Raw genomic sequence first — 22,465 nt, 5'->3', positions numbered from 1 at the left:
GAAATAAGCCCCGACAGTGTGATCAGGACCCGACGCGAAGCGGAGGGTCTTGTTTCACACTGGAGGGGCTTATCCGGCGATAACAGCCGGCTGCTTGTACATTATCCTGCTTATTACACGGCTACTTGCCACATGAGAAAAATCTGGACATGAAATGTGAATTTGAAATATTTTATTAGCTCATTTTTACTGAATGCAGACCTTCCGAAAATCTGTTTACTTTCGGTTTTAAGGTAAGAAACAACCTTCAAATGTCAAAAAAACCTGTCAAAATGATTTGTTGCGTCCGGGTCACCGTGTGTTATTAGTTTTGAGAGGTTGTTATCTGGGAATAACAAACCTGCAAATGTCACGACTGGCCAATCAGAATCAAGCATACCAACGAGCCGTGTAATAAATATTTTTAACTCTTTAATCTGAAAAAATTAATGGCATTAACGTTGACAGCCTTAATATTTACATTTATTGATGTTATTGATTGAATTCAAAACACATTCAAATAATTATTATGAGTTGATTGATCATTAATATTTATTAATTAATATTAAAAATATAAATTAATATAACTATATTCGTATAAAAACAAACTTTAATATATAAAGAATTTTAAAGTAATGAAGCATACATATTATCTTTAGATCTTATTGTAAACCTATATAAATAATTTAAATTCAGTCAATTCTGCATTGATATAGTCAGTTCTTTGATTGATATAGACATTGATATAGCCTTCTCAAACTTTCACTGCAGCTGTGTTTATGCCTGCCTTGTAAATGTGTTTCAATTCATTACATTTTTTCATAATGATCTCTTCATCTTAAACAGAAAAGTGAATTATGCTGTTACTAGCGAGAAGTCAATGTTATCAGACTGATGATGCTTTCCATGTCCGTGTGATTGGCTGTTTGCCGCACGTATCACACTTTCAGGTGCACACGTCTCACAGACTCTGATTCAAACCTGAGTTGACAGAGAAGGTTTATACCAAGTGTTGTGTTACAGCTGAACCTGATCTAAACCAGGTTGGGTTTCTGGTTTTGTCAACTCAAAACTTACTCTGCAACTCAGTGTTTGTTCACCTCGCTTCATGATACAGGCCACTGCAGCAGCTCATGCACACAGCTATGTTTTTTTGATATGAGTTGCACTGTGTATAAGGTGTTAATGGTCTACCTGCCATCAGGAGAGAAACAAACACTGTTCACAGGCTTATGGAAGTGATGATGGTGGAGTACTGCCCGAGTGACCAGGCTGACCAGTATAGCTGCTCCATCTGAAACACATGTTAAACACCAAACTATGCCAGAACATATCTTTATCAAGTTATGACAGGAATGTGCGACAACATAAATGCTTTCCAAATACCTTCATCTATAAGAATAGCGAGATTCCCATTTGGAGATACTCCAACACAACTGATGTTCTTTGTGGTGGACACAGGTAAGGTTTCCGATTTGTTGCTGAAGAAATACAATGTATAACAGTACCTTAAGTAAAACCAGTAGCACTTTCATTTGTTTATGTGATTGTTCAAACAGCAAGTCTTTGAATGCACACTTTTAAGTTACACTTACTTTTTCAAATCAAAAACGGAGATGCGGTTGCCGATAGGACTGATGACAGAATTGCCATCTTTTGAGAAAGATAAGTTCCCGTGACGATAAAATGCGCCCAATAAATTGGAAAACTGAAAAGACAAACACCTCATCATTCAAGTTTTTTCTGTTTTAATATAAGCCATACGTTTTTTTATTTGCCTTGAACCTGCAATTAGTATCAACACACGCGACTTTTAATACACAAATACTAGTAAAATCGTGAAAAACACACGCTAAATACATCCTTTCATACCTTGTAAGCAAACTTCATATTCTCTGAAAAGACGTGCTATGTTATTAATAATCAGAAGCAAGCAAACATCCCACACGTGAAAAACCTCCAATACATGAACGCACGTGTGTACAGATACACTTCCGGAGCATAACATTCCAAACTAAAAGTATCTCAGCTTTAGAAATGACAAATAAAAAAACCCTAACGAAAAAAATAGTTTAATATTAGTTAAAATTAAAAAATGTATCAATAATTTATACTACAGTCCCAAATTTTTTACAGAAATATACATTTAGAATGCCTACTGTGGCTCAGTGCATGGCGCTAGCAACGCCAGGTCATGGATGCAATCCCAGGGATTTCACATTCTTCAAAAAGCGTCTGCCAAATGCATAAATGTAAATATATGTATTGTATATACTTTATTGTATATTAAGTTTATTAAATTAAAACTACTCAACTAGTAGAACACCATGAATTCAAAACTGAATTTATTATAAATATAATATATCCATGTGGGCATTGTTTTTTAATTCATGTGCTCTCATAATCTTTTACCAAAATCCGAAAATGCACTCCCTCCCTTTAGTGGTTATCCTTCTCTGATGAAGTCAGTTAAGACAGCTTGGGTAGAACAGAGCTGTTGAAAGAGGGAGCTCCAAGTATGGAAGCAATACTTATACAGGTGTAGCTATTTTAAAAGGTTCCTTTCAGGGTTTCATGGCTTTCTTCCACACAACACAAAGATATTTTGAAGAAAGTAAGTAACCAAATAACCATTCACTTCTATTGTACACAAAACTAATGCCTGTGGTTTACAATAACAAAGATTTATCTAGCAGATCTACACTCTTAGAAGAGATTGAACCTTTAGAGTTAGAAAAAGAACTTTAAAGTTAAAATATGAACGTGTAATAATCAAAAAGGTTCAAAGTTGAACTTATAAGTTTTATAAGTAACCCTTTAGTTATTTGGTATACTGTTAGAAGTTATTTTTAGACTCTCTAGTTGGCCAGAAAATGTGGGCCCAGCTACCGGCGTGAAATGCGGGGCACGTGTGGGCCCCACACTATAGGGCCCAGGTGGGATCCTAATGGGACAGCCCAAAGTGTGGGGATAGTGTGGTAACACTGGGGGAAGTGTGGGCTGGTGTGGGAACACTGGGGGAAGTGTGGGCTTGGTGTGGGAACACTGGGGGAAGTGTGGGCTGGTTGTGGGAACACTGGGGGAAGTGTGGGCTGGGTGTGGGTACACTGCGGGAAGTGTGGGCCGGGTGTGGACATGCTGTGGGTACACTGGGGGAAGTGTGGGCTTACTGTGGGTACAATGGGCGAAGTGTAGACATACTCTGGGCACACTGGGCAAAGTGTGGGCTTATTGTACGCACACTGACAAAGAGTGGGGAATGTGGTTCTCCTTAATACCTGCAGAACACCACAATATTACTATTGATGCGTATGCAGAACAACTGTACTTGTAAAAAGTAACAGTAATAAACCATGATTTTAAAATAATTTATTTACAGCCCAAAAAAATTATAATTACATTAATAAAAATAACAAAATATATCGAGATTTGTTTTATTACAGCATGCAGGAAAACAGCACTTAACAGCTATTTAAAACAGCAGTAAACACAAAAACACAACCACAGAACATTTAAAAGTATTGTAAAAAGGAAAAATCAATACTATGAGGGGCACCAGTAAGTTTATCTCTTGTTACAGTTCTGACTCTTCCCTGCCGTACCCCATCTCTATCTCTTGCATTACGATGTCCGCTTAACATTCTGTGGGCTGGATGCATTTGGTCACAGCGTGTAAGTGGGAAAGAAATAACATATTGAATAACATGCTAAAAACAAAACAAGGGTTGTTCAAGAATTGTTCACATTGACCTCAAAAGGTTTCCCAATGCAGTGCACTATAACATTTTAAGGTGATAGTTCACACAAAAATAAAGATTGTGTAATCACTTACTCACCCTCTTTTCATTTCAAATCTGTATGACTTTCTTACTTCTGCAGAACAGAAAAGAAGATATTTTGAAGAATGTTGCTAACCGAACTGCGGCGGCACCCACTGACTTCCATTGTATGGACACAAAATCAGTGCAAGTCAATGGAAGTTCTGCTCTGCAGAAGAAAGAAGTTATACAGGTTGAGACAAAGAGGGTGAGTAAATGATGACAGAATTTTCATTTTTTTGGGTGAACTATCCCTTTAAAGTGGAAGTTCACCCAAAAATCAACTTTGTGTGATTTTTTAATCACCCACATGACTTTAAACATGTTTAGAGAACTTTCGGCTAGGGGTGTATAACGATACACTCAGCTCATGATTCGGTGCATATCTCGATGCTGGGTTCACAATATGATACACATCTCAATATTTTGAACAAAAATAAAAAAATGAAACTGAAATTCAAATAACATTTATTTTCAAAATATTAACAATTTCAGTAACTTTTTTTGGCTCATGTCTCATTCAAGCTGCACTGTCTTTGCTTGAGACAGTAATGAATGAGAAATATCTTTCAAAAAGACATATTACATAAACTGCATTACATTTCTTCAATCATGCAAATCACATACTTGGTTCGATTTTTAGGATGTCATTCAATCTTTTAATCTACAGTACGACTCACTTAATCACTTCTCTAATCGGTACAGCACTGGTTTCTTTTGGCTTTATTAGGCAGTAAAGTGAAGCCATTTTTCGTTTAATCCCGTTCCCATATATGGGGCACTAAATTATTTTCATTCCAATAAAAAGAGCTATTGTTTTTGAGCGAGAAAATAAAAGTTCTCCATGTATAATCCTGCAGTTTTTTTTTATTAGTGTTCAAAATCGGCAATAGTTCCTTCCTCGCGTAATCATATTTTGATGATGAGTGATTAGGCGTCGCGTCACGTGTAGGAAGCACGGCCAATGAGGTGGCCGCTATTTGGAACGACAGTCCAATATGTCTGCGCCCTTGTTATCAATCTCGAGTAGCGAAGAAGAGGAAATTACGGCCAGACCTCCTTCAAAACTCCGTAAAAAGGATTATAAACAATACTATATGCATCTCACGTCCATAAAGAAAGAAGAAACAAAGGATTTTACACGCAAACGATGGGATACATACAGAAATAGCGTCAAACGGTGGCTTGTTTTGCACGGTGAGAATCAGAGAATAGCAGAAACATACAAACATTGTCTAGAAATCGAGTTTGAAAATGTTCCCGAAGACGCTGGGTTTCACTCCACTTACTACAGGCGTTTCATTGACAAAAAGCGCCTGGATGCGGCAGAGAAACGTGTCATACAGCGTCCTGAAGTTCAAGATGCTCACAAAAATCAGTCTGTGTCATCGAGTAATGGTACTTCAACAACTGAATGTCCTAAAAAGAAACTTAGGTCCAGGACGGGCCTGCCAGTAGCTTGTGCAGGTCCTGTGCTTCCTGCCTTGTGCATAATTTGTAAGTAAACGGACAAGTACATTACTGTGGCAGGCAAACGCCAGAAGGACCATCTTTCACAGGCAGAAACGTTGTCAGCAGGTGGGTACACACACGCACACGGTTTAGCTTTGAAGTTTTATGCTATATGTTGGATACTATGGCAAAATTTTAATTACAATTAGGTAATATATTTAATTTTTACAGATTTTCATTGTTTTGCATATAGCTACAGCCAGAACAATCAATATTGTTTAACGGTTAACACAGTTTTTATATAATGATTTTTATTTACAACATTGTTTCATAATATATAAAATTATATAATATTTATTTACAGACCAGTTGCTGAAAGCTGCTGTGATGAAGACACTAGCATTCTTGTGCATATTCAAGACAAAGACTGTGTGTCTCTGGAGGTGCGATACCACAAGTCCTGTTACAGACAGTACACCAGGTTCTTGACAAAGTCTACTGCAACAGTTACTGGGACCTCAGAAGAACAGTGAGTTATTATATTGCATTATCAAATGATAATTAAAAATGGTAGTACATTTCAGAGGTAAAACATTGACCATCTGCATATTCTGTATATTTGTCTGTAAACACCGTTTTGACTGCACAACAAAAGTAATGTTTTATTAACAATTATTATGTTTTATATCTAAAATAGAAGTAATTGTGAAATAGTTATGGCACATAAAGTAATATATCTTTTCTTTTTTTTTCTGTGTTTTCTTTCAAAAATGAGCCAACCTTCGATTCCAGCTACAAGATATTCTGTGAGAGGATCATCCGTCATAGAATAATTGTAAATCAAGAGGTGCTGACAATGATGCAGCTAAGAAGGATCTTTTTAAATCTTGTGAAAAAACATGAAGATCTTGATGCTTCAAACTACAGGTAATTTAAATACCACAAGTTTCTTTTAAATGCAGCTTTGGAAATAATGTTTCTGCAACATTTTTATATTTTATTACAAAGTTTTAATTTATAAAAATGACAACCATAATCATATTTTATAAAGTGTTGAAGCTCATACACACTGTATTTTAACTCAATTGTTTTCAGTATAAATATATCTTTATACCATTGTGATCATATTTTGCTGTATCTTTGTTTCAGGCAGGATAAATTGAAGAGGAGGTTGATCTGTGATTTCCCCCAGCTGGTGTTTCACTCGCTCAACAAGCACTACATCAGTGAGCTGGTTTTTGTCGAGACACTGTCTGCAGATAAGCTGATCGACAGGCTCCCTCATCCATCAGGTACAGAAACAACAGAGTCAACTGAGGTAACTAGCCAAAGTGACAGTGAAAACATGCCAAGTACAACAGCTGGTCCGCAAAGACAAACCTCAATGGCCTCCATCAATTCTACAGAAGACACAAGGACATTGTATAGTGCAGCATTGATTTTAAAGATGCTTCTTCCAGAACTATCCATGCCCCCTGACACGTGATGCCCTGCTCCAACACTGCAAAAGGGCAAACTACCAAGCAGTCATAATGAGACATTCTCTGAAAGGTATAATGTGTGCCCCTTCACCCGTTGGCAATGGATGGCACCTCGAGGATGGGGAGTTAACAGTGACCTGGGTGACTAGAAATCCTGCCCCTGAATGTGTGTTGCAGGTAGTCTACTGCAGTTGCAAGCAAGGCAAATGTGAGACTGGAAGATGTTCCTGTATGTCTACAAGACTGTCTTGTACTTGTACTGATTTTTGTTGGTGCCAAAATTGTGCAAATGTTTCAAAGGAAACAGAGGAAGGAGCAACATGGGATGATGGCTCCGATGATAGTGATAGGGATGGTACTGATGAGTAAAGATGTGATGTGCATTATCTTAAGATGATTTTCAGTTGTAATTAATCTGTTGTGGAATCTGTTTGTTCATTTTTGGCATTATTCATAATTAAGGGGGGTGTGGTCGCATTTTGAGTCATTTCAGCCAAGTTGGGCCAAAGTGTGCTGCTTTATGTTTCTGTGATTACACAGTACCTACTGAACATTTTGATGTATAATAAATCACAGTTTTGCTAAAATTACAATGTGTATGTTTAATTTTGTTTGGTGCCAATTCATGAAGTTGAAGCATATTTTCTACAAATTTGCCATATTTTATGGTCTACATTCACACTTGAGTATTTAATTCACCAAAACTTTTCTCAAATGTTTAGGTACATGTATAAAGGTCAGTTTAAGAGAGATTTTGTGTTGCTAAAATGAATATAAATAAAGTTATAAGCAAAACCAGCAGCATAAGATTTTCGTTTTTTTGTATTCACAATTATACACATTTATGGATCGTGACAAAAAACTGCAGGATATTTTGCGGAGAATTTTTAACATAAAGTCCAAAAGGGTGTTGTCTATGCAACAATGCATTTAAAAAGTAGTGCCCAGGCGTGGGAACGAAAATCAATTTCTAGCCACTTTTTACTAGTTCACCTTATGGCCTATATGTTGCATATCACGTTATGCAGCAGCTCACGTTAGCGGATAAATTAACATTGGCATTTAAAAACGTTTGTGCTGCCTTTGTAATGAGTTTCGGGGTGACTCGCCAGCAGCCACGCTTTAAGTTTGCTGTGTTAACAGTTCGACTTAATGCTGTGCTGCGCAGACCGATCGGCGTATGGCATCATACCCGAGAGTGATTGCTTGTTTTATGTGATTGACCGATTGGTCTGCGCAGGGTAGAATGAATTTGAACACACCTACAATATTTTGTTTTCGTTACAACGAAAGTGGGCGTGGTTTCCGGACAGACATTGAAACTCGTTTAAATGTTTCTTAAATAGCATCAAATACACGGGAAAGGCCGTCGAGGACATGCGTCGATAGATAGTGATACAAACATTAAACGATCTACGTGTTTAACCAGAAATCCGTGGAAAATCATATTCGTCGAATCTGCCGCCGTTCGACATCTGCTGTGAAATCGGGTGTTTATGAAACTCGTCTGCGAATTGAAGTAAAACGGTAAGTATTTTCTTTGCAACACTATCGTATAATAGGCAAATATGCGTCTATAGTGCATGACGTGTGTCCCAATCGCATATCACAAACTATTGTGGCATAGTTTCGTTTAAATTTACCAGAAGCTAAGGCAAACAAACATGCTTTTCAAACGGGGGTTCCTTCTTTTAACTAATTCCTTCTGTTTTAACTAAATAAATGCATGTAACGTTATATAAGACTTAACTTAACTCTTTGTAGTGCATTGCTGTTTTTAATCAAGTACATTTTTACTGTTCATTTCAGATGTAGGAAGCATACAGACAAGATGCAGTTGATTTGTACTGAAGTGGCTTTTCACTCTTCTTATTATCTGTGTTTTTCTTGCTTGTATTAATAGACCTGTCTGAGTGTATGTCCCCATATGCTGTGCCCTGTACGTAAAGCAGCTATGGCTATATGGTTAAAACGGTAACTCTGCTGTATTTACTAGCTACTGTGTGTAACTCTTATGAGAAGTTTATAATATTCTGACTTTATTCTGTATGTGTGATTTATTTCATTATCTTGTTTTTGTTACAGGTGAATGAGGCGAATGCTTTAGCTGGTGTAACCGGTCCCACTTGCACCGCTCTGCGCGGGCCTCAAACCGGCGACGGTCCGGATGGGAGACGGGCGCTCTAACGAGGAGGCTAAAGACCGCAGTCTCTAGCGTCTGTCGCTAGAGCGTCTCTGTTGGTCGGGGAGTGAGGTTTACACACTGCACAGCTCTTCACTAGCTGGCCTCCGTTACACTGGGTCCTGATGAAATGTAACCATGGCGAGGACATATGTTTGTTATTTGTAATGGTTTGTTTGATAACTTACCTTATGTTTATAACAGCTCTAAATTTCTTACAATCTTTGCAATTATACAAATTATTTTTTATAAAATTAGATTGTTCACCTGTTCAGTTACCAACTTTCTTCAAAATATCTTTTGTGTTCTGCAGAAGAAAGAAAGTCACTCAAGTTTAAAATGACAAGAGGATGAGTAAATAAATAATGACATAATTTTAGTTTTTGGGTTAACTTAACGATCACGTTAAAGTATTAGTTTCTTTGTATTAGTTTCAAAGTATTAGAAATCATTGTATCTGAAATTTAAGCCACTGCATTCATTGTGTCTGTGACATCTGTCATTGGACGTATGGGAATACTTTGACTTCAGTAATCTCACTGGTGCTCTTCAGGCTATGAGAAATATTGCTGGTGCGGGATTTATTTTATGGTTATGGCATATTTACAATTCAATGTTTTATTTAAGGTACTTTAAAATAGCATGTAATATAGTAATATATAATTTTAAATTTAAATGACCATGAAACTTGCATTCACACATTTGACTAAAGACTATATAGCCATTAAGTGAAAAACTATAATAGTGTACTATATGAGATCAAAAGCTCTAAATGTACTGTGCAGTACCTTACTTTTCATGATTGTTAAGGTTTCCAACACAAATAAAATATTCTTTCTGCAAATATTCTTTCTGTTTTGCTTGTTCTTATATTGTCTTACTAAAGTTTTGTGTGACTCACAAGATTTTCTTATATCCTGTTATTTATTTGTAGCTCTCGTGGAATTTTTAAAAATATTTTTTCAGCTGTCCTCTATGTATGCCCTGTAAAGCCATCAACTACTTAATGACTGGCATTAACATATCCATGATACATTCTTACAGATATATCTTTATGACATTCTACATGCATAGTACAAATAAAGTTATTTCATAACTTTTGGCATCTTATTTGGTAACTTGCCTCTTTCCCAAAACATCTAGAATATGGGAAGCTATGTAGCCATTCATGTTATGCAGCTAGTATACATTTACATTTATGCATTTGGAAGACGCTTTTATCCAAAGTGACTTAAATTGCATTATACTTTACATTTGTTTCTGACTATGTGCAATCCCCTGGGATTGAACATGGCTAGTGCCATGCTCTTACCACTGAGCCACAGGAAAGCTAGTGTCACTTTCAGATGCTCATAGTATCAGATCATAGTATAGACCCACTGACCAATGGGTGAGTGCAGAATTATACAATATAAACACAGTATCATTTCTCCAGTAACATGTCCTAACTGCATTGTTTGTACTTTTCAGATTGAATGCTCGGAATGTGGAAAGGAATGTGGCATTGGGACTTTGTGGACAGACCTTCTTCAGCTGGCACATACAGATGCCCAGCATGTTGTTAAAATGGTTAAATATATTTAGGTTATTGTTAATGTGTTTTTATTTGTTTGGCGTTTCTGTAAAAATTATTTAGATTTTTGGTTGGGAGACCTACGGAAGAGTATTAGGGCCAAGCAATAAAAAAAATAATAAAACCATGTCGAGATTAAAGTAATTATAAATCGAGATTAAACCCGCAGTTTTTCGAGAACAAAAGTCGAAATAAAATGTCGAGAATAAATTTAATAAATTTCGAGAATAAGTTGTTGTGTTTTGAGAAAAAACTTGTTACATTTTGAGAAAAAAAACTCGAAATAAAATGTCGAGAATACACTCACTATACTTTAAGAATAAAGTCCTTGTGTTTCGAGAAAAACTCGTTAAATCTCGAGAAAAAAAGTCGAAATAAGATGTAAAGAATAAACTCATACTTTGAGAATAAAGTCGTTGTTTTTCGAGAAAAAAACCTGTGAAATCTTTGGAAAAAACAGGCCCATTCTGGTGTTCCCATTGTGTAGATTAAAGTTAGTAATTACGGATGTGATTTTTAAACTAAGCTTTTAATTAATATCGTCTCCGAGAAGGAGACGGAAACTTAAAAAAAAAGAATCCGCGAGCTTTGGCTGCAGCGCAAACGGTGTGTTCGACTTCATGCTGTGCTGCGCAGACCGATCGGCGTATGGCATCATACCCGAGAGTGATTGGTTGTTTGATGTCATTGACTGATTGGTCTGCGCAGGGTAGAATGAATTTGAACACACCTACAATATTTTGTTTCCGTTACAACGAAAGCGGGCGTGGTTTCCGGCCAGACATTGAAACTCGTTTAAATGTTTCTTAAATGGCGTCAAATACATGGGAAAGGCCATCGAGGACATGCGTCGATAGATAGTGATACAAACATTAAACGATCTTCGTGTTTAACCGGAAATCCGTGGAAAATCATATTCGTCGAATCTGCCGCCGTCCGACATCTGCTGTGAAATCGGGTAAAATCGTCACCATGCACGCGCATGCCCCCAGATAACACGATCCACAGTTGATCCATAACACCGGAACGGATCGAGTAGTGACAGTACCTAAAAAGATGTCGGAGCAGGAACATCTGTCCACATGTCTTTGCGATTTATTTAGGTAAATACTTTAATTTAATTTTATGCCCGGTTTCACAGACAAGGTTTAAGGCTCGTCCCAGACTCAAACTAATGCTTAAGCTGTCTATACCGATAACAGCTTGTACTAACATGTCTTTAAATATGTCAGTGCCATTGTTTTGTCTCAACATGCACACCAGTAATGTTTTTTCGTAGGCATTTTTATAAAAGCAACTTAAATATTCTAATTAAACGAAGGCAGTCCTGTCTTAAGCCAAGTCTTGTCTGTGAAACCAGGCCAGCCATTGTGTACATTTTTAAAGCTAATGCTAAATGAAGAAACTTCAATGGACAGCCCTTAACTACTCGCTCACTATTCTCTTTGGAGAACGAGTACAACGATTATTTGCCTTTCCCACCAGATGGGAATTAATCTGTAGCTATGTATAACTGTAACATCACTACTGTACAGATATCCACAAGCGAATTGACAGCAACTATTCAATATTCAGGTCAATTCGCACCAATTTGCCATTCCTGTTTGATGACTAGTGTCTTAAACCACAGCGTTCGTGGATATTCTACAATACAATACGTTTTGTGTTGCTCATTTGTTATATTTGCATATAGATAAGGTATTGTATGTGCACTAATATTAATAACATGGGTTATGTATGTAAATTAATATTTATGGCAAATGGCAATGGGTTATTGTATATGTTTCGGTTCCTTAGGCTGCTGTGGTCTCTACTGGTACCATGCATCTATCTGAGTCTTGCATTCACAGCCATCCTCTTTCTCCTTATCACTGGAGTGAGAACCTGGTTTCATATGAAAAGAAAAACCAGGAAAGCTCAGGATAGCCAGCTGACCGTTGCGTTCTTTCACCCATACTGCAATGCTGGAGGAGGAGGAGAGAGAGTACTTTGGTGTGCTTTACGCACACTTCAAAACAGGTCAGATGTTTCACATCGTAAGAGTGTGCATTCTAACAGTTATATGGGGAAAAGGGGTTTACAAAATGTAAATATAGAAAAGCGTAATACAACTTTTTGTCTGTACATTAAATGTGCTAAATATTTTTTTATGAAAATTTTTTTTTATGGTGCTGATACATTTCTACCATGATTCACAGAAGATGATTTAGTTGTTGTCAGTGTAATAGTGATACGTACTTTAATGGTGTTTAAAACATTTGTCAGGCATATTTACAACAACAATCAATTTATGGCATGTTAAATAACATATTTAAAGGGAACCCTGGGTAAAGGTATATAGAGATGTATGGCTTAATATGTTGTAATACCCTTCAGGGGTGCAACTGCACATTTTCTGAGGGGTATGCGAGATCAGTATTGGCTCCCCCCATCGGCCACCCCAATATAGAAAACACACAACAAATAAAATATCTGCAGACAAGTTGTATATTACATTTGGAGTCATTCTAGTTATATTTTACATCATGTGAAGGTGACAATCAGATTTGCATCTATAACAGAAGCATAAAGGTTTCCTTTTACATAAACACTTTTCCAACTGCTTCACAGTGTAACAGATACACAATTCTGAAAAAATAAATAACAATCTGAAAAATAATGAAACAAAGGAGCAAAAAGTAGTAAAAGTACATAAAGTTTATGTTCAGACATACACAATAAATTAGGGCTGAAAGTAACGATTATTTTAATAATCGTACAATCGGACGATTGTTTTTTTTTATTAATCGGATAAAGGCCAAACAATTTTTATTTTGATCTTTTGCTTATAATAACTAAATAAAACCCCAAGTAAGGCTATTTATTGTATTTTTTGAAAAGTGAGTTTCACTTATGTAGTCTAGAATCTTGACATTTTAAACCTTTAACAAGAAAGCTTGGGCAGTTTTAAACAATAAAACTTTTTTAAATATCCTAAATATAAGTAACAATCGAGTTGTAGCCCATTAGAGATGTGCTGGTGAGGAAATGTTCCAAGTGAATTATAAACTTATTTTGATCTTCAATTTTAGACATTTAGATTCCATTTCCTTCAAAAAAAATTATTAGAGCACTTTTCCACCATCGCGCCGAATCGTTCTAAGCACAGTCTGAAACGGTTACAGTTATGTTTCCACATGAGCCTGGTTCGACACGACACGATTACAAACTGTTCTCGGCTCGGAATTGTGCTAATGAATGCGCGCAGAGCCGTTATAGCTCAGTCTCTTGTGTTACCGAAGCAGCGCGTTTGTGTTTACATTCTAAAATTTTCCGTTATCAGCCCTGCGGTGGAAAATGAAACCATTTACGTACCGGCTGGCATGGATCGGCACGGAGTGAAACGATTAAGCAACAAGAATAATTCGGCGCGATGGTGGAAAAGTGCTCTTATTAACATTTTATTATTATCAGATTAAGACGTATCACATGATATACTTATGGCAAGCCGATGGTGTCAGGATTGACGGCGTAAAAAACGCGCGAAAAGTCTTCCATAACGTCCATATAGTGTGCTCGTGCTGTAGTTCCGTCCCCCTGCCTGCCTCCAGCAGCTCGTCTTTTTCCGGAAAAAATGGTACAGCTGTAGCTCTCTTTTAAATCTCTCTGTATCTCTTAAGGATTTAAACGACAAATAATAATTTTGTTTATGTTAAATTTAATGTTGTGTTCAGTTTCTTGTCTTGAATACTTGAAACATTAATACAAAGTCGCAAAATTGTGCTAATGTAACGCATTACTGGTTGCACGATAGAACCGCAACACATACAACTGCAAACAGTAATTGTAATCAGGGCCTTCTCCGGAATTAAATCACGAACCAGGGGAAGCAGAACACGCTCCAAGCCTCCGACCAATGCGGCGAACAGACCGGGTTGTCTTTTCGCGATCGCTCTCCGATTCCATGCCCGGACAGAGGGAGAGATCCACGGAATGCGATCACAAACACCAGGTTAAGCAAACGACCGCACTCCGGAGACAGCGAACGGAGGGATGTGTGTTGAGCTGCTTTTGAAAAAAAAAAAATTCTGAAAAAGTTCAGGGTTATTTTTTAGGGTGTAATCCACGAAACTGATATGACTACAGCTGACAGCAGCATCTTGGAAGTGATAAACATTGCCGCAACTCCGTAGGATCAGTGATGTATTATAATGACGTATGACAGTAAGTAGTAGTAGTAATGGTGTCCCATTTCTTAGGGGAATGTTTTTAGCCCTTCCTCTTGCCACTCTATTTCAAGGGGTGAGGATTAGGTGAAGGGGTATAAAATAGAATTGGGATTGGGCCTTAGACTCTTTCAATGAGAATTTATTACTTTTTCCTGTCAATCGTTGTGAAGTTTGGCCATTGACAATGCACTGTCATCACATTATTGAGCATGATCAACGGTTGCTGCACTGCTGCTTTAGCTTTCGCCGTTCGTATTGAAGGATGTGTATCGCGGATCGTTCGGTTCGAATATCGTTACACCTCTGTTTTGTAGTTGTTCAATTTGTACATGTGCGATGTACAGACAAGATGATGTCTTTACATTCTGAAACCAGCTTCTTAATAATGGATTCTAAGACTCTAGCCTCCACATCCATGGTCAGGAGATGGTCTTTATCTGTAGCATGTCTTTTTCAATTTAGCTGTGTTAATGTCTTAGTTTTGGGATAGGATAGTTGAGGCATTTGTAGATGATATATTGTAGTATTAAAAAAAAGAATTAATGCAGAATTTGGAATAGTGAGTCAATGTGATCCACTTGAAGTTTTTTTTTCCATATTTCAGAAAAAAGAAAATAAGGGTATTCCTCAACACCTAGAGGTTATTAATATTTATCTAATAGTAGATTCACGTAGCTGTCATTTGTCATGCCTCTGTCACAGTTGTTATGTCATCACATGGTTGTGTGTGGTTGTGTGTAAAGGTCGACCGATATGGGTTTTTCTCTGGCCGATGCCGATTTCAGGCCAGTCAATGGCCGATATGTTTGGCTGATTTTCTTTTTTCCACCTTCATCTCATTAAATCTACTTAAGTAATAAGAAGTGATACAGAATATTGCTTAAATGAAACATTTATTGAAGAAATGTCTTTTCAAATCAGTGCACTTGATTGAGAAAGATTGAGTAAGATTGAGTAAGTGTTTATTGCAGGGTACAAGATGGCAGTAATAATACGTTGCTCAAAACTTTTAAGCACCTTCTCATACTGTTCTGAAGCATGCTTTTAGTTTATGTTTGTTGGCAGACACTGCTATAGTCAAATGGTCATAATCTAAGTTAGAACAAAAATAAAAAAAAACACTCATATTACACAACCTGCTGCTCACAACTGCGTTTTTAGTTATATTTAGCTTTTAGCCTTTTTCTAGCCCGACAGAAAAATAGATGCTCTTGTGGTCGAATGCGTTTAAACAGCCGCAAAAGACCGCAGACAGACATAATGCGTTAACGAGGGGAAACAACATGTCAGGATTTAAACTTTGGCAGAAGACTTAAAAGTTTGGTTTAATGAAGAAAAACCAAGCAAGCAGAATGTTTTCTCTCTGTAGCGAGAAAGGTGGGACGAGAGCTGTGGGGCAGGAAGGCGGGGCCGGTGGCGTGAGTGATAATGAGTATCAGCTGTACGCGCACCGGTCCCGCATGCCTCACGGGGGAGCTCGGGAGCATAAGAGGACGAGCGACGGGACTGCCGACGAGAGAGGACCGGGCCCGGAAATGTTAAGTTTTGTGTTTATGTTTGTGTGGCCGGCAGCCGTCCGTGAGGGGCTGCCGGCCTTTTACTTCCGTATTATTGTTTGTTTATTTTTGATAAAAGTTTATTGTTAAATGTTCGCTGGTTCCCGCCTCCTTCCTTCCTTACATTGAACCGTGTTACACTCTCCATTTCAGATTTCTAACACTTCTTCAGCGTGTCTCGCGGCTGTCAGAGCAGAAAAAACCTGCTTCTCTCTGTATGTTTATCTGCCCCGGTCGCGTTCATTTGTAAATTGTGTGCACTTATTTCGTCCATTTTAAAGATCGACCAAAACACATCTTAATACCAAGTATAAACAGAGTCCGACCCACAGACACATTTAAGCAGGAAAGTTTTTAACAAGGCATGGCTGCAGAGTGCGAGCTACTCCATCTCACACGCAGCCTCTGAGGGAGAGAAATGATCAGTCGTCGGAGTTTATCTAGCTATACAATGCGGACAACTGTAATAATTTAGCCGCTGTGCTCGTCACCAGGTTTTCGTACCCGTGCATACATGTAACATTAGCCTAAACTATGTGGTTGAAGGCTCGCTAACAATAGAGTTCCAAAAAGTGACTCGCATTCTCAAGTAGCGTCATATTTAATCAATGAAATATACAAGGCTACATTAAGAACAAAGGATAAAAAGAATTTAAAGGGGACATTTCATGAAAATCTGACTTTTTCAATGTTTAAGTGCTATAATCGGGTGTCTGGTGCATCTACCAACTCCAATCCAGTAACTTTGTTTACGTGAGCCTATCTCTGCAAGCCTGTGAGAAAACGAGCCGTTCAGATTTCGCTCGCTTTCTGACGTAGGTAGTCGTTCTTATTATAATATTACCGCCCCCTTTTCTGAATGTGTCCACCCATGGCGCTGCCGCCATTTTTGTTTTCGCAAGCGACATATGTGAATTAGTTCCGACACCATGGCAAAAGTAAGCAAAGCATGCTAAGTGTTCTGTTGTTGGCTGCACAGAGCAGCACAGAACACTGTTCCCAGCCTGCCTGGAGAGCAATGGATTTATTTAGTTTTCAATGGAAATCCACCAGACTGAACGACGCAAAGCTGCAAATAAAGACATTGTAAGTACCGTTATTTTTTAAGTAAGACCTCAGGGACCTGTGGCACTTAAAAGTAGGTAAAACGTCATTGTGAAACGTTTGTCCGTTCACGCAAAGAAAGCATTGCGTATGGCTTGTAAACACGCAACGGGATTGTCCTGTGTAACGTTACTTTCACTTAGAGAAAACGCGATGCGTTTGTCTTGAGTATCTTCACTTATAGAAAGCAGTGTGTATGGTCTGTAAACACGCGATGCGTTTGTCTTGAGTATCTTCACTTATAGAAAGCAGTGTGTATGGTCTGTAAACACGCGACCGGTTTGTCATGTGTAATTTCGCATGTAGAAAACATGACGCCTTTGTTAGGAGTCTGTACACTTTTATGAAACAATGTGTTTGGTGTTTAAAGACGGAAACAGCATTTCTCATTCGCTTTATGTGACCCTTCTTTTGTCGATGGAAGCACAGGCTCACAGCCCTGGCTGAGTTTTCTGTGAAAAGGGGGCAGAGACTAGCAGCTCATTTGCACTTAAAGAGACACACACCAAAACAGCGCGTTTTTCCTCACATGCAAAACTGGGCAATTTGGGCATGGTAAAATAAAAGATCTGCTGTGTATTTTGAGGTGAAACTTCACAGACACATTCTGTGGACCCCTAAGATTTATATTACATTTGTGTAAAAGTAGAAAGAAACCTCTCCTTTAAGTCTTACCATTTTCTTGTTAAGTTATCAGGTAGTTAAAAAGTTAGCAGGCAGAGGGGTACATCACAGTGTTATGCCGCAAGACAACAACGCTTAGCTGCTCACAGATGCACCTGCCTGTTAATCGGCCTAGTTTGCAGCACAATCGGCCGATGCCGATTAATTAAAAAATCCCAACAATCGGCCGATTTTTCGGCCGGCCGATCAATTGGTCAACCTCTAGTTATGTGTCACCTACAGACTAAGAAAGCTCAAGCTGTGGGTTAGGGGTTAGGACCTTCAGTCAAAAGGGAAAGTGATAGAGTCCATGCTAAAGCAAGAGATAATAGGGATTTTAAGAGTGGCTATGATATCAGAAAGTATTAAATACTGATGCATTGATGGCTTTTTTAATGAACATTTTTATTTAAAAGCAGATATTACCTATTTAGATGACAAGTTTTAGATATATGCTTTGTAGCATGTGCTTCTTACTGTCATTTTGATGTGCAATGACAGATTCGCTCTGATGTGGTGGTCACAGACATTAGATTTATCTGTGCACAGCAGCAGTGCAGATATACAACTAACATGAAGAAAATATCTGCAATTTTATGTTTCCAAAAGAGACGGCAGTAGAGAGGCCCAAGTTCAGAACTACAGCTTTAAGCCATTTAATCCCAAATTTTTCCCAAACTTCAAAATATCTAAATGATGTGTCATTATTTACCCCTTGAAATAATCAATAATTAGAGCTTTATTAATGAAAACCGATGACCGATGGTATTAAGTGGGTTGAAAAAAACAACAATCAAAGCTGTCCTGAAACACTTAAATCAGTAGGGCTGGGATACACCACAAGCTTGTTATATAATGGAAACATGTTCAAGATTTTTTTACCTTTTTGTGTTTTATTACATACAGGTACCAGAATGTTTCGTTTGTGGTCTACACAGGAGATCAGGGTGTAACAACAGAACAAATCTTAGATGGAGCAAGACGGCACTTCAATATCAGACTCCCCCGAGCTGTTAAGTTTGTGTTCCTGAAACATCGTCAACTAGTGGATGCGAAACTTTACCCATACTTTACTCTTCTAGGGCAGAGCCTGGGGTCAATGTTCTTGGGATGGGAAGCCTTGACTAAGTTTGTCCCAGACCTCTTCATTGACTCAATGGGCTATGCCTTTACATTACCTGTGTTCCGATACCTTGCTGGTTGTCATGTGGTAAGCTACGTGCATTACCCCACCATCAGCACTGATATGCTGTCTGTAATTCGTGAAAGAAACCCAAGGTTAGTAAACAAATATTCAGATATATTGATTAAAAGCCTAAAATTGGGAGTACAAACAGGGAATTACCATTTTTTTCACCTGTTCAAGTTCGAAAACCTTTTTAAATCTGTATGGGTGTTCTCAGTGTTTTAGAGAAGGGAGTCGTCCTCTACAGTAGTCTTGCATTTCAGGTCTTTCTCCATTCTTAGCATTAATTCTTTTTTTGTCTCAGTCACGTTTTGCACACTTGCATTTGATATACAGGACATGTCAAATTACGTATTATGGACAATTACATGTGTGCTTTCTTTAACTTTTATCCGCAGGTTCAATAATGCAGAATACATCTCCAGTAATCCTGTTCTGAGCATCATCAAATTGATTTACTATTGTGTCTTCGCACTATTCTATGGCTTGTCTGGCTCCTGTAGTGATGTGATCATGGTAAATTCCACTTGGACGTTAGATCACATTCTGGCTCTGTGGCATGCTCCTCACCGCACCAGTGTGGTCTACCCACCATGCGATGTCCAAGCCTTTCTTAAAGTCCCTCTAACAGAAGACAATGAGTTGAAAAAAGACAAAAAGTGTCACTCTATAGTCTCAGTGGGTCAGTTCAGGCCTGAGAAGAACCATCAGCTGCAAATCAGGGCTTTCAAAAAACTATTGGACAGGATGCAGACAGAATCTGCTGATCAAGAGACTGTGAAACTCGTTTTGATTGGTGGATGTCGTCATGAGGATGATGAAATCAGGGTATTGATGCTGAGAGGATTGTGTCAGGAGCTAGGTGTGGCGAACAGGGTGGAGTTTAAACTGAATATTTCTTTTGAGGAACTGAAGAAAGAAATAACAGATGCCACCATCGGGTTGCACACAATGTGGAATGAACATTTTGGTATTGGTAAGAATATTAATGCTTTAAGCATGACCAAATACAACATTTAAGCTGTAAAAACATAAGAGATTTGGTCAAATGTTTTTGGAACCAGTAAATAAAATTGTTAAATCAGATCAAAATTTTAATTATGTCATTTTAATTTTATTAAGAATGAATTGACAGGTTGCCAACTTCCAATGATCCAATCAATTCTTGGAAGTCCTATCCTTCATTGCTGGTAGTTGGTGAATAAGAAATTAGTGGCTCAATGACTTTTTCATATTAAAGGGATTCTTCAGCCAAGAAACAAAATTTCCCCATGTTTTACTCGCCCTCAAGGTATCCTAACTGAATATGACTTTCTTCTTGAAGAATAATGTCGGAGTTGTAACACCACATATCCTTTTTCTTCCAAGCAGTCGAATGGGAGTGAATGGGGGCACTTTTTTGAAGCTCCAAAAAGTGCATCCATCTATCAAAGAACTGCTCGACACGGCTCTGTGGTCTTAACAAATGTCTTCTGAAGCGAATCAATGCATTTGTTTAAGAGAAAAATCCATATTGACAATGCTATTAACGATAATGTCTGACTTCGTTATCCCTCGTCTGCGTGTGAACCAGAGGCTTGCTTTTCCGGCAAATAAACGCAGGCGTTTTGTTCTAATAGGATACAGTCTCTGTGCGAGAGCTTTCAACACCATCATTTGCCAGAAAAACAAGCCTCTGGTTCACGCGCAGCCGAGGGATAGCGGAAGTTATACATTATTGTTAGTAGGGTTTGTCAATATGGATATTTCTCTTAAACAAATGCATCGATTCGCTTCAGAAGACCTTTAAGACCATGGAGCCGTGTCGAGAAGTTCTTTGATCGATGGATGCTCTTTTTGGAGCTTCAAAACTGTGCTCCCTCATTCACTGTTGAATGCCATTCTACCGCTTGGAAGAAAAAGGATACATGGTATTATAACTCCGACTGCATTATTTTTCAAGAATAAAGTCATATTCAGTCAGGATGCCTTGAGGGTGAGTAAAACATGGGGAAATGTTGTTTCTTGGCTGAAGTATCCCTTTAATTTCTATTTTTACAGTCATGCAATACATTTAAGTAACCCCCTAATAAACAGACATTGAGAACATTTAACTTTTTCCTCATTTTGGCAGGTGTGGTGGAGTGCATGGCTGCAGGAACAATCATTCTTGCTCACAAATCTGGTGGTCCAAAGTCAGACATCGTAGTACCATATGATGGTGGTCCAACGGGCTTTCTGGCAGATGATGAAGACAGTTATGCAGACACCATGGAAAAAATCCTTTCTCTGACTCCAGCTACTCAGATGGAGATTCGACGGCGGGCACGTTCATCTGTCACCCGCTTCTCAGACCAAGAGTTTGAAAACTCCTTTCTTGCTGCCATGGAACATCTGATGGCTACACGAGGGCAGTGAGAGTAACTGTCTGTGTTTTGTCTTTTCTTACTCAATATAGTAAGTTAAACAAATATGCTCCAGTGTAATCCAGTCTGTGCTGGCCAAATTTCTACTAAATTTTTGACTCTGGTGAGATGGTGTTTTCAAGTAGCTGGCTGCTGCCCTCATCTCTTAATGAGGATAGGCATTCAATCTACAGTTAGGGTTAGGCTCTTTGTATGTATTTCCTGCTTGTAGCTCTCCCGCCTTTTTGGAGTTGGGCACGTACATACATTTCCTTGATGCTTTGACACAAGTGACATTGAATAAAAAGCAACTGCGGATTAACAGTATGCAGTTAATTTTTTTCTAAAAGCAGAAACATGCTATTTTAAATCCATGTATGTTTACAAGATAGTCCCTTAACTAAACCTGTACGAGTTTAAGAGGCTTCCACAACAAACCACAGTCTATTAATAAATCGATTCTTCTCTTTGAGTGTCACCTTCAAACATTTTAATATTATATAGGCTTTTATAATGTTAAGACTTCTTAATACCTGGGACTTTTTTACAAAATGCTGTTACTAGGCTCTTGACAGGCTCTAAAAAGCTGGTCAGTGTTTCCCCAGTCCTAGCCTCGCTGCAGAGGCTCCCAGTTAATTTCAAGGTGAAGTTTAAGGTTTTACAGTTTGTTTTTAAGGTCTTGCATTGTTCACAATCCAAATATATTTGGAGAGTAGGTTTAGAGATGACAAAACCAGACAAACCCAACCTAGTTTAGTTCAGGTTCAGCTGTTGCACAACGCTCGGTATAAACGTTCTCTGTCAACTCAGGTTTGTGAGGAACATGCACCTGAAAGTGTGACACATGGGGCAAACAGCCAATCACGGGGTACATGGAAA

General features: G+C 38.2%; 2 protein-coding genes and 1 long non-coding RNA gene across 3 annotated transcripts in view; 2 read left to right on the top strand and 1 right to left on the bottom strand.

Annotated features, from left to right (window-relative positions):
- Nucleotides 1–1,971, bottom strand: part of pwp2h (PWP2 small subunit processome component) — a 67,344-nt gene extending 65,373 nt beyond the window's left edge. Inside the window, exons 1-4 of the mRNA XM_057328182.1 lie at nt 1,852–1,971; nt 1,575–1,687; nt 1,366–1,460; nt 1,174–1,273 (exon numbers count right to left, since the gene is read on the bottom strand). Of these exons, the coding sequence (XP_057184165.1) occupies nt 1,174–1,273; nt 1,366–1,460; nt 1,575–1,687; nt 1,852–1,869 (326 nt within the window). The 5' untranslated portion in view covers nt 1,870–1,971. The remainder of the gene's footprint in view (nt 1–1,173; nt 1,274–1,365; nt 1,461–1,574; nt 1,688–1,851) is intronic.
- A 5,999-nt stretch (nt 1,972–7,970) lies between these two features.
- LOC130550676 (uncharacterized) lies at nt 7,971–9,775 on the top strand. The gene is made up of 3 exons (XR_008962464.1): nt 7,971–8,257; nt 8,634–8,704; nt 8,816–9,775. It is a non-coding gene; the product is annotated as an uncharacterized LOC130550676 (long non-coding RNA).
- Nucleotides 9,776–11,260: 1,485 nt separating this feature from the next.
- alg11 (ALG11 alpha-1,2-mannosyltransferase) lies at nt 11,261–22,022 on the top strand. The gene is made up of 5 exons (XM_057328183.1): nt 11,261–11,588; nt 12,283–12,504; nt 18,923–19,294; nt 19,601–20,178; nt 21,316–22,022. The coding sequence occupies exons 1-5, from the start codon at nt 11,542–11,544 to the stop codon at nt 21,597–21,599; spliced, it is 1,503 nt and encodes a 500-aa protein (XP_057184166.1). The 5' UTR covers nt 11,261–11,541; the 3' UTR covers nt 21,600–22,022.
- The last annotated feature ends 443 nt before the right edge of the window (nt 22,023–22,465 follow it).

Source organism: Triplophysa rosa, unplaced genomic scaffold, assembly GCF_024868665.1.
Source record: "Triplophysa rosa unplaced genomic scaffold, Trosa_1v2 scaffold395, whole genome shotgun sequence".
Lineage (NCBI taxonomy): Eukaryota > Metazoa > Chordata > Actinopteri > Cypriniformes > Nemacheilidae > Triplophysa > Triplophysa rosa.
Note: the sequence above shows the minus strand (reverse complement) of the source record. Positions and strands in the feature narration are given on the sequence as shown.

Bases quoted from the DNA above. Each gene is read 5' to 3' on its own strand.
- alg11 (XM_057328183.1), top strand. From the start codon at position 11,542: ATGTCGGAGCAGGAACATCTGTCCACATGTCTTTGCGATTTATTTAG. The intron at 19,295-19,600 runs GTTAGTAAACAA...TTTTATCCGCAG, and splicing joins ATTCGTGAAAGAAACCCAAG to GTTCAATAATGCAGAATACA. The intron at 20,179-21,315 runs GTAAGAATATTA...TCATTTTGGCAG, and splicing joins GAATGAACATTTTGGTATTG to GTGTGGTGGAGTGCATGGCT.